The 20,266-nt window shown below is 37.6% G+C and overlaps 1 protein-coding gene across 1 annotated transcript in view; it reads right to left on the bottom strand.

Moving 5' to 3' along the window:
• Positions 1-20,266, bottom strand: part of CCDC18 (coiled-coil domain containing 18) — a 112,181-nt gene that overhangs the window by 27,927 nt on the left and 63,988 nt on the right. Inside the window, exons 18-24 of the mRNA XM_024743633.1 lie at positions 20,023-20,190; positions 16,966-17,108; positions 13,872-14,035; positions 13,441-13,654; positions 7,801-7,900; positions 3,500-3,616; positions 2,130-2,273 (exon numbers count right to left, since the gene is read on the bottom strand). Of these exons, the coding sequence (XP_024599401.1) occupies positions 2,130-2,273; positions 3,500-3,616; positions 7,801-7,900; positions 13,441-13,654; positions 13,872-14,035; positions 16,966-17,108; positions 20,023-20,190 (1,050 nt within the window). The remainder of the gene's footprint in view (positions 1-2,129; positions 2,274-3,499; positions 3,617-7,800; positions 7,901-13,440; positions 13,655-13,871; positions 14,036-16,965; positions 17,109-20,022; positions 20,191-20,266) is intronic.

Below are 20,266 nucleotides of genomic sequence, written 5' to 3'. Positions count from 1 at the left end.
CTTCCTCCCCACAGATACACCAAAAATACATCTACACGTGGAACAACTCCTACAGAACACCTACTGAACGCTGGCAGAAGACCTCAGCCCTCCCAAAAGGCAAGAAACTTCCCACGTACCTGGGCAGGGCAAAAGAAAAAACAGAGACAAAAGAATAGGGTCGGAACCTGCACCAGGGGGAGGGAGCTGTGAAGGAGGAAAGGTTTCCACACACTAGGAAGCCCCTTTGCAGGCGGAGACTGCTGGTGGCGGAGAGGGAAAGCTTCGGAGCCGCGGAGGAGAGCGCAGCAACAGCGGGGCGGAGCGCAAAGCGGCAAGATTCCCGCATAGAGGATCGGTGCACTCACCAGCCCGAGAGGCTAATCTGCTCACCCGCTGGGGCGGGCGGGGCTGGGAGCTGAGGCTCGGGTTTCGGTGGGAGCGCAGGGAGGGGACTGGGGTTGGCGGCGTGAATACAGCCTGCAGGAGGTTAGTGCATCACGGTTGGCCGGGAGGGAGTCCCGGGAAAAGTCTGGACCTACCAAGGAGGCAAGAGAGTTTTTCTTCCCTCTTTGTTTCCTGGTGCGCGATGAGAGGGGATTAAGAGCGCTGCTAAAAGGAGCTCCAGAGACGGGCTCGAGCCACGGCTAAAAGCGCGGACCCCAGAGACCTGCATGAGACGCTAAGGCTGCTGCTGCCGCCACCAAGAAGCCTCTGTGCGAGCTCAGGTCACTATCCACCCCCCCTTCCGGGGAGCCTGTACAGCCCGCCACTGCCAGGGTCCCGGGATCCAGAAAAAACTTCCCCAGGAGAACGCACGGCACGCCTCAGGCTGGTGCAACGTCATGCTGGCCTCTGCCGCTGCAGGCCCGCCCGGCACTCCGTGCTCCTCCGTCCCTCTGGCCTGAGTGAGCCAGAGCCCCCGACTCAGCGGCTCCTTTAACCCCGTCCTGTCTGAGCTAAGAACAGACGCACTCTTGCGACCTACACGCAGAGCGGGGGCCAAATCCAAAACTGAGCCCCTGGGAGCTGTGAGAACAAAGAAGAGAAAGGGAAATCTCTTGTAAGACAGGAATAAAGACACAGACCTACTAGAGAATGGACTTGAGGATATGGGGAGGGGGAAGTGTAAGCTGTGACAAAGCAAGAGAGAGGCATGGACATATATATACTACCAAACGTAAGGTAGATAGCTAGTGGGAAGCATCCACATAGCACAGGGAGATCAGCTCGGTGCTTTGTGACCGCCTAGAGGGGTGGGATAGGGAGGGAGATGCAAGAGGGAAGAGATATGGGAGCATATGTATATGTATAACTGATTCACTTTGTTATAAAGCAGAAACTAACACACCATTGTAAAGCAATTATACTCTAATAAAGATGTAGAAAAAAAGAAGCATAAGGACTTCCCTGGTGGCACAGTGGTTAAGAATCCGCCTGCTAATGCAGGGGACACAGGTACGATCCCTGGTCCAGGAAGATCCCACATGCCATGGAGCAACTAAACCTATGCACCACAACTACTGAGCCTGTGCTCTAGAGCCTGCGAACCACAACTACTGAGCCTGCGCTCTAGAGCCCATGAGCCACGACTACTGAGCCCGCTTGTCGCAACTACTGCAGCCCGTGTGCCTAGAGCTTGTGCTCTGCAACAAAGAGAAGCCACCACAATGAGAAGCCTGCACACCACAACGAAGACCCAATGCAGCCAAAAAATAAATAAATAAATTTATAAAAGATAAATATAAAGCATATTTAACACTAAAAAAACAAAAACAGGGCTTCCCTGGTGGCGCAGTGGTTGGGAGTCTGCCTGCCAATGCAGGGGACACTGTCGGGTTCGAGCCCTGGTCTGGGAAGATCCCACATGCCGCGGAGCAACTGGGCCCGTGAGCCACGACTACTGAGCCTTCACATCTGGAGCCTGTGCTCCGCCACAGGAGAGGCCGCGACAGTGAGAGGCCTGTGCACCGCGATGAAGAGTGGCCCCCGCTCGCCGCAACTAGAGAAAGCCCTCGCACAGAAACGAAGACCCAATGCAGTTAAATAAATAAATTAAATAAATTAAAAAAAACAAACAAACAAAAAAAAAAACAAAACATAACGATTTATATCAATCTTGTTCCTTAGGAGGAAAATAATTTGCTTACAATTTCCATTTCTTTCATCTTTCCTTGTGTCCATTCAGTTTCTTTTTTCAGTTGACTTATCTCCTGTTCATTTTGTAGTGTTATAAACTCTTTTTCTCGAAGTTGTTCTTTGGCATTTTGCAATTTTTCATTCAAACTTTCTATCTGAATTTTAAACAGAGCAATGTTAATGTAACTAAAGAAAAATAATTCTTCAGTCATAACTGCAATCCAAGTAAGTCAGGTTTTAAACATGTATATCTAAAATAGCAAAAATTTAAAAATGTTTTTCTTTTTTTTTCTTTTGTTCTTTTAGAAGAGAATGAGTTTATTAGAACAAAGAGCCAAAAATATGTTTTTCTTAAAACAACCATAACTTTGACATAAGTATCAGAATTCTTGTGCCTAATAAAATGCTTATATGTATACCTAAAATATACTAAAAGAGATGATAGTCTCAATCACATTTGTATAAGAAAGGAAAATAAAGGTACGTTAAAACAACACACATTACGTGGCCTTCAAAATAATTTTACAGGTAATTATCTGCATGAGGTAAAAAATACAATTAGTGAAAACAAACTCCCCTTCTTTACTATGTTCCTTCCTTAGAGGCAACCACAGTTAACAGAATTACTGGCAAATCCTTCCAGAGATATTTTATACATATTCAGATATGCACACATTATAATAAATATGTGAACACGTTGACATACAAAAAAAATACATTCAAAATAACATTAAAAGGGTAAGCACCAGAAGCTGGGGAGTCAGAGAAAAGGAAAAATGTGGTGGAAGGGTACAAAGTTTCAGTTAGGCAGGATGAATAGATTCTGGAGATACAATGTATGGCACAGTGAATGACTGTAATTAGTAATACTATGTTGTATACTTGATAAGTGTTCTCTTAAAAAAAAAAGTAACTATATGAGGTTGTAGATATGTTAATTAGTTTGATTACTGTAATTATGTCATAATGTATGTGTATATTAAAACATCATGCTGTACATCTTAAATATATGCCATTTTTTGTCAATTATACCTCAATAAAGCTGGGGAAAAAATTGAGAAGAAAATGAATATAACATAGGATGTACAAGATAATTAAAATTATGCAGTATTGGGAATTCCCTGGCAATCCTGTGGTTAGGACTCCATGCTGTCACTGCCAAGGGTCCAGGTTCAATCCCTGGTTGGGGAACTAAGATCCCACAAGCTACACAGCACAGTGAAAAAACAATAAATTAATAAATAAATAATAAAGTAAAATAATGCAGCATTTTTATTGTTTGTATTCTATTAAAAAGCTGTATTATGTGAATAACAGATGCTTACAGTTAAGGAGTTATTTTTTTAAAATAATTTAAGACATGTAATTTTTAATAATTTACCTGTTTGTTGCTTTCTTTAAGTTCCAATTCTGATTTCTCCAGAGTACCCTCTAATTTAATTATTTTCTGTTCCATTTCTCCCCTGTTCTCATGAATAGTCATATCCAAATATGTAACCTAAGTACAAAAGCAACATTAAGCTGTCACTCAATTTTATTCTAACATGGAAAACTGTGTGCTTGCAATGTGATTTAGAATTGTTTATAGTGGGTATAACTAAAGAATAAATGCATCTCAAATAAATTATTAAAAAGAATGAGATAGGGGCTTCCCTGGTGGTGCAGTGGTTGACAGTCCGCCTGCCAATGCAGGGGACATGGGTTCGTGCCCTGGTCTGGGAGGATCCCACATGCCGTGGAGCCGCTGGGCCCATGGGCCATGGCTGCTGAGCCTGCACGTCCAGAGCCTGTGCTCCGCAACGAGAGAAGGCACGACAGTGAGAGGCCCGCGTACCGCAAAATAAAAAACAAAAAAAAAAAGAATGAGACAAATAATCATTGCTTAATAATACTGGATCTTGAGCCTGATATATGATTATGTTCACATAAGTGACAAATAAAATGATTCAAACTTCATTTTATGCTTGATAAAAGCTGCTAGGGCTTCCCTGGTGGTGCAGTGGTTAAGAATCCGCCTGCCAATACAGGGGACATGGGTTCTATCCCTGGTCTGGGAAGATCCCACATGCTGCGAAGCAACTAAGCCTGTCCACAACTACTGAGCCTGCACTCTAGAGCCCGTGAGCCAAAACTACTGAATCCACATGCTGCAAGTACTGAAGCCCGCGCACCTAGAGCCCGTGCTCCACAACAAAGAGAAGCAACCGCAATAAGAAGCCCGCACACTGCAACCAAGAGTAGCTCCCGCTCGCCACAACTAGAGAAAGCCCACGCACAGCAATAAAGGCCAAATGCAGCCCCCCAAAATCAATAAAATTTAAGAAAAAAAAAGCTGCTAAATAACAATGCAACATGAAAATTGTGGGATGCAGCAAAAGCACTGCTTGGAGGAACATCTAAAGCATTGAATGCATATATTAGAAAAGAAGAAAGGGGCTTCCCTGGTGGTGCAGTGGTTGAGAGTCTGCCTGCCGATGCAGGGGACACAGGTCTGGGAAGATCCCACATGCCATGGAGCGGCAGGGCCCGTGAGCCATGGCTGCTGAGCCTGCGCGTCTGGAGCCTGTGCTCCTCAACGGGAGAGGCCACAACAGTGAGAGGCCCGCATACCGCAAAAGAAAAAAAAAAAAAGAAGGCCTAAAATCAGTCATCTAAGCTTCCTTCCACCTTGGGTAACTAGAAAAAGAAGAGCAAATTAAATCGAAACTAAGCAGAAAAAAAAATAATAAAAATTAGAGCAGAACTTAATGAAATTAAAATTGGAAAATCAATAGAGAAAATCAACAAAGCCAAAAGCTGGTTCTTTGAAAAGATCAATAATGTAAATAAGTCTCCAGCCAGACTAACTTAAAAAAAAAGAGAGGATATAAATTGCTAATATGAGAAACGAAAGAGGAGATATTACTACAAATCTCAAGGACATTAAAAGGATAATAGAGAAATATTAAAAACAACTCTCTGCCCATGAATTTAATAAAACTAGATGAAATAGACGAGTTACTCGAAAGGCACAATCTGCCAAAACTCACACAAGAAGAGACAATCTGAATAAGCCTATATCTATTAAAGAAATTCAATCAATGATTAATAACTTTCCAAAACAGAAAGCACCAGACTCAGATGGATTCACTGCTGAATTCTACAAGACATTTAAGGAAGAAATTATACTAATTCTCTACACTCTCACTTAGTAGATAGAAGCAGAGGAAATACTAACTCATTCTCTGAGGCCAGCATTACCCTGATACCAAAACCAGACAGAGACATTATAAAAAAAAAGAAAATTACAGACCAGTATCTTTCATGGACATAGATATAAAAATTCTCAATAAAATATTACTGAATCATACCCAACGATGTATAAAAAGAACTATACACCACAACAAGTGGGATTTTTTCTAGGTATGAAAGGCTTTTTCAACATTTGAAAATTAATTAACGTAACTGATCACATCAATAGGCTAAAGAAGAAAATCACATGATCATGTTAATAGATGCAGAAAAACACATTTGACAAAATCCAACATCTATTCATGATAAAAACTCTTGGTAAACTAGGAATAGAGAGTAACTACCTCAACTTGATAAATAATATCTAAAAAAAACTAACAGCTAACATGAGAAACTCAAAGTTTTCCCATTAAGATCAGATACAAGGCAAAGATATTTCATCGCACCACTTCTTTTCAACATTGTACAGGATGTCCTAGCTAATGCAGTAAGACAAGAAAAGGAAATAAAAGGTATACAGGTTGGGAACAAAGACATAAAACTGTCTTTGTTTGCAGATGACATGATGATTTAGGTAGAAAATCCAAAGGATTTGACAAAAAAATTCCTGGAACTAATAAGCGATTATAGCAGGTTGCAGGATACAAGGTTAATACACAAAAATCAATTGCTTTCCCATGTACCAGCAATGAACAAGAGAAATTTGAAGTTAAAAACAAAATTATCATTTATATTAGCATTCTCCAAAATGAAATAGTTATAAATCTAAACATATTCAAGATCTATATATGGAAAACTATAAAACTCCAATGAAAGAAATCAAAGAATTATATAAATGGAGAGAGAGTTCACGTTCATGGATAGGAAGACTTAATATTGTCAAGATGTCAGTTCTTCCCAACTTGATGTATAGATTCAAGGCAATGCCAATCAAAATCCCAGCAAGTTATTTTGTGGATATCAACAAACTGCTTCTAAAGTTTATAGGGAGAGGCAAAAAACCCAGAAGAGCCAACACAACTTTGAAAGAGAACAAAGTTGGAAAACTGACATTACTCAACTTCAAGGCTTACTAAAAAGGTACAGTAATCAAGACAGTGTGGTACTGATGAAAGAATGGGTGAATAAATCAATGGAACAGAAGAGACCAGAAACAAACCCATGTAGATATAGTCGACTGATCTTTGACAAAGGAGCAAAGGCAATACAAGATGTCCTTCAATAGGTGAATGGATAAATAAACCATAATATATCCAGGCAATGGAATACTATTCCATGCTAAAAAGAAATAAGCTTTGAAAAGACACGGAGGAAACTTAAATGCATATTACTAAGCGAAAGAAGCCAATCTGAAAAGGCTACAATACAATATGATTCCAACTGTATGACATTCTGGAAAAGGCAAAACTACAAAGACAGCAAAAAATCAGTGGTTGCCAGGGTTGGGATAAGAGGGAGAGGGATGAATAGGTGGGGCACAGAGGATTTTTAGGGCAGTGAAAATATTCTGAATGATACCATAATGATGGATAGCTGTCCAAACTCCTAGAATGTATAACACAAAAGTAAACTGTAATGTAAACTATGGACTTCGGGTGATTATGAAGTGTCAATGTATCAATAGGTTCATCAGCTTTAACAAATGTACCATTCTGGCAGGGAATGTTGATAATGGGGAAGGCTGTGCATCTGTGAGGGTGGGGCGTTTACAGGAAATCTCTCTACCTGCTGCTCAATTTTGCTGTGAACCTAAAACTGCTCTAAAAAATAAAGTCTTTTAAAAAAGATGTTGCTAAATAATGCCTTCTGAATATTTTTCTTCCTTCAATAAATACTAGCTGAGCAAGTAACTCCTTTAATCCCATTTTCTTATGATATACAGTATTAAAAGAGATCAAAAGGTTCAGATACTAAGCTAAACTTCATTCCAGAAAATCCACCTGCTATAAAAATAGCAAGATAAAGAGAGACGACATATTTCTAATTTTAAAAATATTTATGTGCACAGAAAAAAGAAATACCTATAAAGGGACTTCCCTGGTGGCACAGTGGTTAAGAATCTGCCTACCAATGCAGGGGACACGGGTTCGAGCCCTGGTCTGGGAAGATCCCACATGCTGCGCAGCAACTAAGCCCACGAGACACAACTACTGAGCCCATGCACCACAACTGAAGCCCACATGCCTAGAGCCCGTGCTCTGCAACGAGAAGCCACCTCAATGAGAAGCGCACACACAGCAATGAAGAGTAGAGAAAGCCCGCTCATAGCAACAAAGACCTAACACACCAAAATAAATGAATTTTTTAAAAAAAGCTATAAAAAAAAAAAAGCTATAAAAATATCTATTTTGCCAAAAAGAGGGGACATCTGAAACCTTGTGCGATTGTATTTTAACAGAAAATTTCATTAAAATATAGTTTAAAAAAAAAAAATATATAAAGAAAACCAACTTGAGCTGCTCTTTGCTTTAGCTCCCAATTTCTCTCCTTAAGTGCCTGATCCATTTCAAGGAGTTCTTGCTTTTTGTCTTCAATCTCCATCTTGCATTCCCTGCAATTTATCAAAGTGAAAAAGATCTAAGCAAATAAATAGGAATATTATAGTTTCAAAAAATTTAAATCAAGTGGGTTACCTTTCCTGTAAGTTAAAAGTGATAGGATATATTCAACTATTTCAGATTGAGAGCTCACATTAAAGGAATAATGTATAAAGAAAATGACTGATATCAATGCAACTACTTTAACAGAGTGTTCTAAAAAGGCAAAAGTTAACTCAGATTCTACTATTGGAGACAATTTAAGCTAAATGTTAAAAGCACTACCAGGGGGCTTCCCGGGTGGCGCAGTGGTTGAGAGTCCGCCTGCCAATGCAGGGGACGCGGGTAAAAAAAAAAAAAAAAAAAAAAAAAAAAAAAAGCACTACCAGGGAATAAGATTGAATCAGTATAAGAATTTTAAAAATATATCTATATTTTTTCATCTATAGATCAAAGGAGTGTTTGAAAGTCTTTTATATATAACAGCTGTGAGTTCACTATACCTGAACGAGGCATTTATCTCATGATTGATGTCCCTGATATCCAAAGCTCAGTAAACGACCACTGTATTTCTTATGGGAATTTTTTTTAACATCTTTATTGGAGTATAATTGCTTTACAATGGTGTGTTAGCTTCTGCTTTATAACAAAGTGACTCAGTTATACATATACATATGTTCCCATATCTCTTCCCTCTTGCGTCTCCTTCCCTCCCACCCATCTAGGTGGTCACAAACCACAGAGCTGATCTCCCTGTGCTATGTGGCTACTTCCCACTAGCTATCTATTTTACATTTGGTAGTGTATATATGTCCATGCCACTCTCTCACTTTGTCACAGCTTACCCTTCCCCCTCCCCATATCCTCAAGTCCATTCTGTAGTAGGTCTGTCTTTATTCCCGTCTTGCCCCTAGGTTCTTCATGACCTTTTTTTTCCCCCTTAGATTCCATATATATGTGTTAGCATATGGTATTTGTTTTTCTCTTTCTGACTTACTTCACTCTGTATGACAGACTCCAGGTCCATTCACCTCACTATAAATAACTCAATTTTGTTTCTTTTTATGGCTGAGTAATATTCCATTGTATATATGTGCCACATCTTCTTTATCCATTCATCTGATGATGGACACTTAGGTTGCTTCCATGTCCTGGCTATTGTAAATAGAGCTGCAATGAACATTTTGGTACATGACTCTTTTTGAATGATGGTTTTCTCAGGGTATATGCCCAGTAGTGGGATTGCTGGGTCATATGGTAGTTCTATTTGCAGTTTTTTAAGGAACCTCCATACTGTTCTCCATAGTGGCTGTATCAATTTACATTCCCACCAACAGTGCAAGAGGGTTCCCTTTTTTCCACACCTACTCCAGCATTTATTGTTTACAGATTGTTTGATGATGGCCATTCTGAACCCGTGTGAGATGATATTTCATTGTAATTTTGATTTGCATTTCTCTAATGATTAATGATGTTGAGCATTCTTTCATGTGTTTGCTGGCAATCTGTATATCTTCTTTGGAGAAATGTCTATTTAGGTCTTGTGCCCATTTTTGGATTGGGTTGTTTTTTTGATATTGAGCTGCATGAGCTGCTTGTAAATTTTGGAGATTAATCCTTTGTCAGTTGCTTCATTTGCTAGTATTTTCTCCCATTCCTAACGTTGTCTTTTTGTCTTGTTTATGGTTTCCTTTGCTGTGCAAAAGCTTTTAAGTTTCATTAGGTCCTATCTGTTTATTTTTGTTTTTATTTCCATTTCTCTAGGAGGTGGGTCAAAAAGGATCTTGCTGTGATTTATGTCATAGAGTGTTCTGCCTATGTTTTCCTCTAAGAGTTTGATAGTGTCTGGCCTTACCATTTAGGTCTTTAATTCATTTTGAGTTTATTTTTGTGTATGGTGTTAGAGAGTGTTCTAATTTCATACTTTTACATGTACCTGTCCAGTTTTCCCAGCACCAGTTATTGAAGAGGCTGTCTTTTCTCCACTGTATATTCTTGCCTCCTTTATCAAAGATAAGGTGACCATATATGCGTGGGTTTATCTCTGGCTTTCTCAGATTCTACTATTGGAGACAATTTAAGCTAAATGTTAAAAGCACTACCAGGGAATAAGACTGAATCAGTATAAGAATTTAAAAAATATATCTATATTTTTTCATCTATAGATCAAAGGAGTGTTTGCAAGTCTTTTATATATAATAGCTGTGAGTTCACTATAATTGAACGAGGCATTTATCTCATGATTGATGTCCCTGATATCCAAAGCTCAGTAAACGACCACTGTATTTCTTATGGAAATTTTACTCAAAATGACACCTTACATTTAGTGAAGTATTGAAGTCTAATATAGAAATATTTTAAATGTATTTTTTTAAATGTATTTTCTATAAATTCTAACCTTCTTAAAACACTAACTTATGAATAATTTTACATATAAAAATGCTTAAAATGACACAATTTTAATATTTATATCACTCTAAAGCCTCTGATCAGAGAATTTTAATTTCAAACTCTAAGTTCTGATATCACAAAGGATGAAAACGTTGTTGATCTTGAATCTTCATATGATTTTCCAATCTTAAATATGAAACAATATAATAAAGGTGCTGACTTTAAAAAGCAGATTCTGAACTTCTTTAATGAGATGTTTACTGTTCTCCTAAAAGCCTGAAGAGTTCATACAAGGCTAAACTTATATTCTAAAAGTAATATGAAATGAATTCTAAAGATAGCTCTAATTGCTGTCTATATGAATAGCTGCACTTCCAAAATTCAGCTACTATCTAGAATTTTAAGTTTTGTTTTACTTCTTTTATCCATTCATTCCCTTAATCATTTAGCAAATATTTATTGGATGTTTCTTATATATCAAGGTTCTATGTACAGTGGAATTAATAGGCAACAGGATAGATGTTGTTCATTACATAGAGCTTACATTCTACTAGGTCAAGAGATGGACTATAAATAATAAACAACTCAACATGAAAAATATAATATAAAGTGCTATGTTAGAACATTAAATACAGTGATGAGATCGTGACTGGGAGGCTATGTTAGAATAGGTGGTCAGGGAAGGGCCCTTTGAGGTAATGTGAAGGGTATGAAGAAGCTGGCCATACAACCATTATTTCAGGCCGAAGAAACAGCTATGACAAAAGTCCTAAGGTGGGAAAAAACTTGGTAAACTTTAAGTACAATAAAAAAGCCAGGAGCAAGCAGAACAATATGAAATGAGGCCAGAGAAGTAGGCAGGAACCTTGGGCTTTGTATTACAGGAAAAGGAGCTTGTATTTTTTTTTTTTCGATTGTGGTAAAATACATATAACATAAGATTTACCCTTTTAACCACTTTAAAGTGTACAGTGCAGTTACACTAAGTACATTCACAATGTTGTGTAACCATTACCACTATTTCCAGTACTTTTTCATCATTCTGAATGGAAACCCCATATCCATTAGCAGTTTTTTCCATTCTCCCTTCCCCCAGTCCCTGGCAACAATTAATCTGCTTTCTATCTCTATGGATTTGCTAATTCTGAATATTTCATATAAATGGAATTATGCAACATATATGTGGTTTCTTTCATTTAGCATAATATTTTCAAGGTTCATCCATGTTGTAGCATGTTTCAGTACTCTATTCCTTTTCATGGCTGATTAATATTCCTTGTAATGGATACACCACACTGTGTTTATCCATTTACAACTACCAGTGTACAGCTGGGTCGTTTCCACTTATTGGGAATAGCCATACTATGAACATTTGTGCAAAATTTTTGTTTGAACACCTGTTTTCAATTCTTTTGGGTACTTACCTAGGAGTGGAGTTACTGAGTTATATGGTTAATGTATGTTTAAATTATTGAGGAACTGCCACACTGTTTTCCACAGAGGCTGTAACCATTTTAGTTTACCATTTGTTATTTTCTGCTTGGATTTTTGTGTGTGTGTGTGGTATGCGGGCCTCTCACTGTTGTGGCCTCTCCCGTTGCGGAGCACAGGCTCCGGACGCGCAGGCTCAGCGGCCATGGCTCACGGGCCCAGCCGCTCCGCGGCATGTGGGATCTTCCTGGACCAGGGCACGGACAGGCGGACTCTCAACCACTGTGCCACCAGGGAAGCCCTTCTGCTTGGATTTTTTTTGTTTGTTTTTATTATGGCCATCTTAGTCGGATTGAAGTGGTATCTCATTGTGGTTTTGATTTACATTTCCCAAGGAGCTTGGTTATTATTCTGAATCTTTTGGGAAGCCATTAGAAGATTAAGTAGGGAAGCAATATGATCTGATTTATGTTTTGAATCATAAACTTAAATCAATTCTGTGGAGAATGAATTGTGGGGAAGGTCAAGAATTTAAGCTGGTAGACCAGGTGGGAAGCCACAGCAACAGACCAGGTGAGAGATGATGATGGCTTGTGCTAAGGTGGTAGTAGAAAAAATAAGAAATCAATAGATTTCAGAATATGTTTTAGAAATAAAGTTGACATGACTTGCTAATAGACTGGATGAAAAAAGGGAGGGAAAGAGATAAAAATAATCTTATAGATTTCTGGTTTAAGCAACTGCATAATAATGAGATGGAGGAAGGGCAGGGTTATGAGTAAAAAAAATGAATTGTTTTAGCCACGTTTAAGATGCCTCTTTAAAATATGTCAGTGGAGATAACAAGTAGGTCATTAGATATGAGTCTGGAGTTTGGAGAAGAGGTCTTTCTAGAGATATGGGTTTGGAAGTCTCTGACACATAGTATTTAAAGCTATGTGAAATTTACCAAGAATGAATTTGTGGGTAGAAAAGAGAAGGGGTCCTGCTCTGAACCAAAGGTTACAATATCTAAGATTCTGGGTCACCTTGCTTCTCTCTATCCTGTTCTTTCATTACACATTTCACATCCTGGTCTGTTTTCCTATTCAGAATCCATTTCCTACACTTTGGCTCCAGTCCGGCTCTCCACCCCTACTCACCACAGATGTGTACTGGAACAGCATTTTATGCTATTGCTGCTAATCTAAGAACCCAGATTTTAGAGTTGGACAGACTGTTTCACTCCCCTCTCTGGACCCTACTATCTGACTTTGGGCATTTTACTTAATTTTCTCAAGCCTCAGTTTTCTCAAGCATAAAAAGGTGATAATAAGCAACTCATAGGTTTGTTGTAAAGAAATGATTGAGATCATATATGAAGTCCCTGCCATAGTGCTGGCACAAAATTAGGGCTTAACACAAAGAACAACATTGTTATTGTTAATATTATTTTTCTATTAATCAGTGCTGTATGCTGGTCCAATCATTTTTTACCACTATGGGATACAGGAGAGGGCCAATGTAAAATGGTCCAAAGAACAAGGATGGAAGTATTAGCCAACAGCAACAGCTATATTAGTGAGATGGAGCATGGGATGAACTGCCTAGGATGAGAGACAGTGAGCTAAAGGCAGTTGAGAAGTTTGGACATCTAGAATTCAACAACAAACTCTATAGTATGACCCAAGGACTAAGGGTAATAAAGTGAAGTACCTGTAACTGTGATATCATTTTTTAGTATTTAACTCACCTAAGTTCAGCTGTGAGATCCGTTATAGTAGTGTATTTTTCCTCTAATGATAACTGAGCCTTCTGTAGAACATCTCTCAATTCCTGGAGTTGTCTTAAAGTATTCTTTAATTCTCCATGAGCATTTTGTAGTTCAGTCTCTAGTACTTCCCGTTTCTGCAAGGCTTCTGTTAGTTCAGTTTCAGTGTGGTGCTGTAACTTTTCTAACTCCTTCACTGTTAAAAGCAGAGAATAATTTTAGAATTATATATATAAACTACTTGTTATTCAGAAATTTGTAAGCAATTATAATTAAGAATATCCAATTTTATTCATCTATAAGAGGCAAAATACCACTGATTGTCCCTTCCCCGTCATCTCAAATTCTCACTTTATTCCATTTCTTTAAATATACAAATGCAGGCAGCTAAGCTGAGCTAACCTGTTGCTTACCAGCGTTTGTTTTCTTATCTAGTTCTGTCTTTGTCTGTTCTAATATCATGTCTAACTGAGAGAGATGCATTGCTTTATTTTCTCCATCTCGTTTTAGGTGCTTTATTTCTTTTTCCATTTTATACAGTTCTTCTTTGTAGTGATCCATCTCAAGTTTTACTTGCCTAATTAAAAACAAAAAATAAAATAAATAATAATTTGGAAACTTAAAAATCAACTAACTTATCTCTGACTGAACAAAGTCTGCAAGTTATATAAAGACAAATATCAGCAAAATGTCTAGTCATCGTGGGATGAATTCGGAGATTGGGATTGGGATTGACATATATATACTATATATGACATATATATACTAATATGTATAAAATGGATAATAAAAACCTGCTGTATAAAAAAAATGTCTAGTCAGAATCTTAAATCACCTATTATATTGTTAAAAATGCTCCAACTAATAGATTGTAATTCTGCACCAATTACATGCCACTAAACACAACTATATGATGTATTTACCTAGTACACTACCTGGCACACAAAAGGTGCTCAATGAATTTGTTTTCTTTCTATTTGGAGATATTTTAATATTTTTTTAAGATTTTTTTTTTTGATGTGGACCATTTTTAAAGTCTTTATTGAATTTGTTACAATATTGCTTCTGTTTTATGTTTTGGCTTTTTGGCCGCGAGGCATGTGGGATCTTAGCTCCGTGACAAGGGATGAACCTGCACTCCCTGCACTGGAAGGCGAGGTCTTAACCACTGGACCACCAGGAAAATCCCTGAGATATTTTAATTTTAAAACAGATCCACGGAGATATATAACAGATATATTTTAACTCTAAACCCTTTTGGGAGAGAAAAACAGTTTTATAAATTATAGTTTCAGAAGTGAAAGAAGCAATAGTTGGAACAGAGAAAAACCCTGCTTCATGAAGAGAAGATCTTGGAACTAGATATATCTTTCTTATGAAGTTTATTCATCTAGTTCATAAGCTTCCTACTAGTAATTAGAACTTATTTTACCCACTGAATGTGCCTATTAGCTATAATTAAGAAGAGTTTTTGTCTAGAAGTCAAAGGGTGGGAGTAAGAAAAGAAAGAAGCAGTTATTTCAATTTTCTTAGTGAAACAAAAGCAAGATCATCAGTGAGAGCAAGAATTGGGGAGGGGTTGTTAGAGTTTTGAAAGAAAAGGCAAAGGTGTAAAAGAGTCCTCTACAAGAGTAAGTAACATTGTGATTGCCAGACAGACAGCATTAAGAAAATGCCTAAGGTTTTGAAGTTATGGGTATAAAGTAAGACTGGTCAGTGTCGTTGTATTTTTCTCCAGCCTCTGTAAAGATGCAAGCATGAATTAGTCTGAGTTGGATTTTTAGTTCTGTGTACACAAAGTAAGAGAGAGGTAAAGGAGTTGTGGGTTTATGTAAATCAGTGATTTTAATAATTAGAATTTAAGCTAGGTAAAGAGAGGAGAAAGGGCATTAGGGAATGAGACAGTGGTAGAACTGATAGATCAGAGGTCCTAGTTACATCAAAGAATTGTTGAATTGGGGATATTAAAGGGAATGAGGTAATAATATAGAGGTAGATGCATAGTATTCAGATTATGTTGAAATAACGGAGATATCAGAAACGATAAGATCTAGGATAAATCATGTGAGTGAGTGGCTGAGGATCAGCTAGATAGATGTATATTGAAATCCCCAAGAATAAAGACAGGAGTAGTGACGGAAAGAGCTATGTAAGTCAGGTGGCCTGTAGGTGTCAGCAACAACGAGGGATGATATGATCTGATGACATGAGGTTCATGGTGTATGTCATACTATTTCCCATCTCAACCCTGTGGTACAAGAACTATGGGGAAAAGTTTTTACTTTAGAGAGCTGCAGGGGAAGAAGCAATGTCCTCAGGGGACAGTCACATTTCTGTTACAGCAAGAGAAAAGAAGAGATAGAGAATATGGGGAATGTCTTTCAGGATGGACTGTAAATTCCAGAGGATAAAGTGGAAATCTTTCACAAGTTCAGATGCGGTGGGAAAAGGGAAGAAAATACATGAGGAGGTTTTTGGGACTTAGTAAGAGAGATGAGGGTAAATCTAACGCCTGGAAATCTGATGCTTCTGTGGAATCTGGCACAAGCAAAGATAAAGTTACAATGTTGATTAGTTTTTGTGGAATTAAGGTACACACTGGTGGTGAGGCTGTGTTAGTGGATAGACAAATATCAATGGCAGAAAGAAGGTCTGAAGAACTGTGGTCTTAGTCTTAAACATAGGATATCTTCTTGACCCCACTGAGAGAGTTGAGGTTATCTGGGTAAGCAAGTTGCTACTCAAAGCACAAAGGCCCTACCTTTATTCCTGTCAGAGGGGGAGAGGGAGTCTGAGGATGTTGTGGTTTAAGTTCAAATGCATAAGTTAACTCTTATTCCTGTTGGTAGAATGGTGGGCTAATTAAGAGTTTATTATTAATTATGTCAACTCTTGTCGACAAAGTATAAGAGGTCTGGGGAAGCTAGGTATAACTTTCAGCTCATAATTCCCTTTCTTGACCAAATAACTATTGATTTCTTAGCACAGCCCAGCCGCATTAAATCAGGATCTTTAGAGGTAGGGCCTAGGCATCAGTACTTTTTAAAGCTCCTTGGGTGATTTTAAAGTTCAGTCAATGTTGAGATCACTGTTTTCTTCTATTAATTTACTCCCTCCCATAAACAATTAGAATCCATGAAAAATTCCTCTATATGAGTACATCTTTGCCTGACACTTTCACAATTCAATTTAATAAAACAGCTGCTGAGTGCCTATGAGGTACAAGGAACTATGCTGATTGTTGTGGGAGGACCCTTAAATTAAACCATATATTATCTTGGCCTTAAGGAACTACAATATAGTAGGAGAGAAAAGGATATTAACTTATAATAAATACTAAAAGGCATGAGGGATATGAGGGAGGTGCAAACAATGCTATAGGAACACACACCGTAGAGAAATTAATTCCTCAAGCAAACACTTCACTGAACATTATCTGATAGTGAAACTCAAATATGACTGATGTTAAAGCAGGAAGACAAATATAAACTAACATATTCATTTTACCTGGCAGTACCAGTAAGTTCAATAACTTTTTGCTTTTTTAGATCTGCTTCATATGTGGCTGCTTCACATTCTTCCTCCATTTTTCTCAACTTTTCAGCTGAACTTTCCCTTTGTTTCTGAAGCTCTTGTTCAAGTTTTGATACCTTGTAAAGCAATTTTCAGTTAAGTATTTAAAATTCAAACACAGTTCAACATTTTTCAGAAGAAAAATATTTATATAAATTTGTAGCCTAGCCTATCAGTTTCAAGATGTTATTACAAAAATCAAAGTATAGACCGAGAAACAACGTTTTGAAAATATGAAAGCAAAACAATTTTTAATAAGAAAGATATTTCATTCACACACATATTTATAGAAGTGACCACATCATAACACTAAAATAGGACTTAAAAGAATTGTACAGAATAATGGTAAATGTTGCTCTTTTCATCATCCTCATCTGAAATGCTCTTTCTTCTCTTGTCAAACTATGTTTCTTTTCTTCTTCACAAATTGGCTCATACCAATTCCTAGAATTCCCATCTGCCCTCAAAACGTTACAACTTGCATTTGCTCCTATTCATTCCTCCTTCTGTTTTACTACATTGCAGGAGGTATTCTTCCTCCTATATAAGTCAAACTGCTTCATAGGCTTTCTGGATTCAACTCCAATCCACTTTTTAAGGAACCTCACACTACTATCTCTACTCTCTGCTATATCTTCAATCTCTCTTTCTTCTGGCTTCTTTATATTAGCATTTAAACATGTTCAAGACCTTCCTATCATAAAAAACTTTCCTCCACACCTCTACCTCCTTCCGACTACCACCATTTCTTTCCTCCTCTTTATAGCCCAACTTCTCAGATTTTTTCTATGCTTGTTGTATCATTTTTCTCACTTTCTCATTCATTACTCAACCCATAGCAATCTAGACACTGTACAGAAACTACACTGTGTCACTAATGGCTTCCATGCAGCTAATTCCAATGGATATTTCTCAACTCTCAATTTACTTGACACTGATTGTAGCAGCCCATGACACCAATTATCATCCCTTAAGTCATGAAATACTTACTTTGGCTTCCAGGTACTGTATCCTTCAGAGCTCTGTCAAAGTCAGGCATCTCACCCCTCATTCTATGTTCTCTCCCTAGTTAACCTCAGCCACTTCTTTTTTTTTTTTTTCAATTTTTTTTTTTTGGCTGCATTGGGTCTTCGTTGCTGCACGCAGGCTTTCTCTAATGGCAGCGAGCGGGGGGCTACTCTTCGTTGTGGTGCACGGGCTTCTCATTGCAGTGGCTTCTCTTGTTGTGGAGCACGGGCTCTAGGCGTGCAGGCTTCAGTAGTTGCAGCATGTGGGCTCAGTAGTTGCAGCAGTGGGCCCTAGAGCACGCGAGCTTCAGTAGTTGCGGCACGTGGGCTCCTTGTTGCGGCGCGCAGGCTCTAGGGCACGTAGGCATCAGCAGTTGTGGCTTGTGGGCTCTAGAGCACAGGATTGGTAGTTGTGGCGCACGGACTTAGTTGCTCTGTGGAATGTGGGATCTTCTCATACCAGGGATCGAAGCCATGTCCCCTGCATTGGCAGGTGGATTCTTAACCACTGTACCACCAGGGAAGTCCCACTTCATATTTTCAATGAACATTTACATGACTGTGATCTCAAAGTTAATATCTGGCTAATGACTTTGATATCCTCCCTGCTCTTCTAAAACCTCTCATTGAAGAACTAAGTACAGATTATAAGTCATTAATATCCACACCCCCAACTTAAGTTCCAAATATAAAATTAAAATACTACCCAGGTAAAAAGGGAAGGGAACTATGGAAAATCTACCCATTCTGTGTTTGATTAAATGGCACACTCATAAGCAGAAAGAATCTAAAGATAACAATCTGAATAAATCCAACACGGAACCTGTGCATAGTGGAACACGAATAAAAAGTAGAAAAAATATATGCTGGAAAATTTATTCCAAATACTGAAGGAATTTTTAGATATAAACTTTTTAGACCCTCAAATAAATTAAACAAGACATAAAAATCTCTCAAAACAAAGATCATGAAGAAATAAAATAACCAAATGAAAAATACAAAGGAATTGATAGACTTAAGGAAAAAAAACTCAGAAGAAAACCGTAAGACCGTTATAGAAATGAAAACAATTTCAGAAAGAACAAGAATTATAATCAATCTTACAAAAACTGGAGTCAATGACAAGGGATTTAGAAAGTGGGAATCAAATAACAGATGAGATGAAGAAATGCCTCAGGATGAAGCTGTACAACAGGCATAGCAAACAGTAGGTCTAGACTTGAACAAAAGGGATAGAGAGCCACAGGACAGATGTCTCTAAAAAAGAAAATACAGAATACCTGCCTGATATATTTGAATGTGCAGAGAAGAGATTCTTTAGTTCCACTGGAGAGGCTGAGGATGAAGTTAGAATACACAGATTAAAAAGTCATACAAATGACAAAAAGGTGAGGTGTAGTGAGGTTACTGGGAACTATCATTTTCTAATTTATACTTTTCTGTAAAGTGTGATGAGAGGAAAACAAAACAAAAAATGTAAAATATCTGTCAGAATAATTCAGATGAATTTGGTAATGAATGAAAGAGAAAAGATTCGATTCTAGAATAAAATTTCCTAGGATTCTTTCTTTGGAGTAATAACTTATTTTTTAAAATGAGTAGTTTCCTTTGGGATTTTTCTTTTAGTGCATTGCTTGGCATTTCTTTAGGGATTATCACACATCTCCTGATCCAAAATGAAGAAATTGAAAGCTATAATGATTCAGATAGGTATTATATTCCGGTCCAAAAAGGAAAAACTGAATAAAGAAGACTAAATTATAACTAAGTTGGACGGAGTGGCAAAAATGTGCCCACGGTATTACACGATCACATTACATTGGAATAAAACTTTATACATTTTACAATGTTGATTTAGAATATTTCTTATAATATGGTATCTTTGAGGTTAAACAGCAATTTACATAACTAGCAAAAAAATCTATTATCAATTTTAAAAAATTTCTATTTCATAAAACCATTTTGACCAGTAATTAATATATACCTGTTTTTCAAGTTTAGTTTGAATGTCTTCTAGCTCTCCATTTCTAAATGTCTCTTGTTGTAACATTTGCTGCTGTTGTTGAAGAGTATGCTGCAGAATAACATTTTGCTCAGTAGTCTCTTGAAGACTGTGATTTTTAATCTTCAGCTCTTTCTGTAAACAATATACCTAACAAATATACACATTTCTCATTATAATGACATATTTCAAATAAAAAGCAATAAAATGTCAATGTTGTCTACCT

This window comes from Neophocaena asiaeorientalis, unplaced genomic scaffold (genome assembly GCF_003031525.2).
Source record: "Neophocaena asiaeorientalis asiaeorientalis breed wild unplaced genomic scaffold, Neophocaena_asiaeorientalis_V1.1 scaffold317, whole genome shotgun sequence".
Lineage (NCBI taxonomy): Eukaryota > Metazoa > Chordata > Mammalia > Artiodactyla > Phocoenidae > Neophocaena > Neophocaena asiaeorientalis.
The sequence above is the reverse complement of the archived record's forward strand: the minus strand, read 5'-3'. Positions and strand labels throughout refer to the sequence as shown.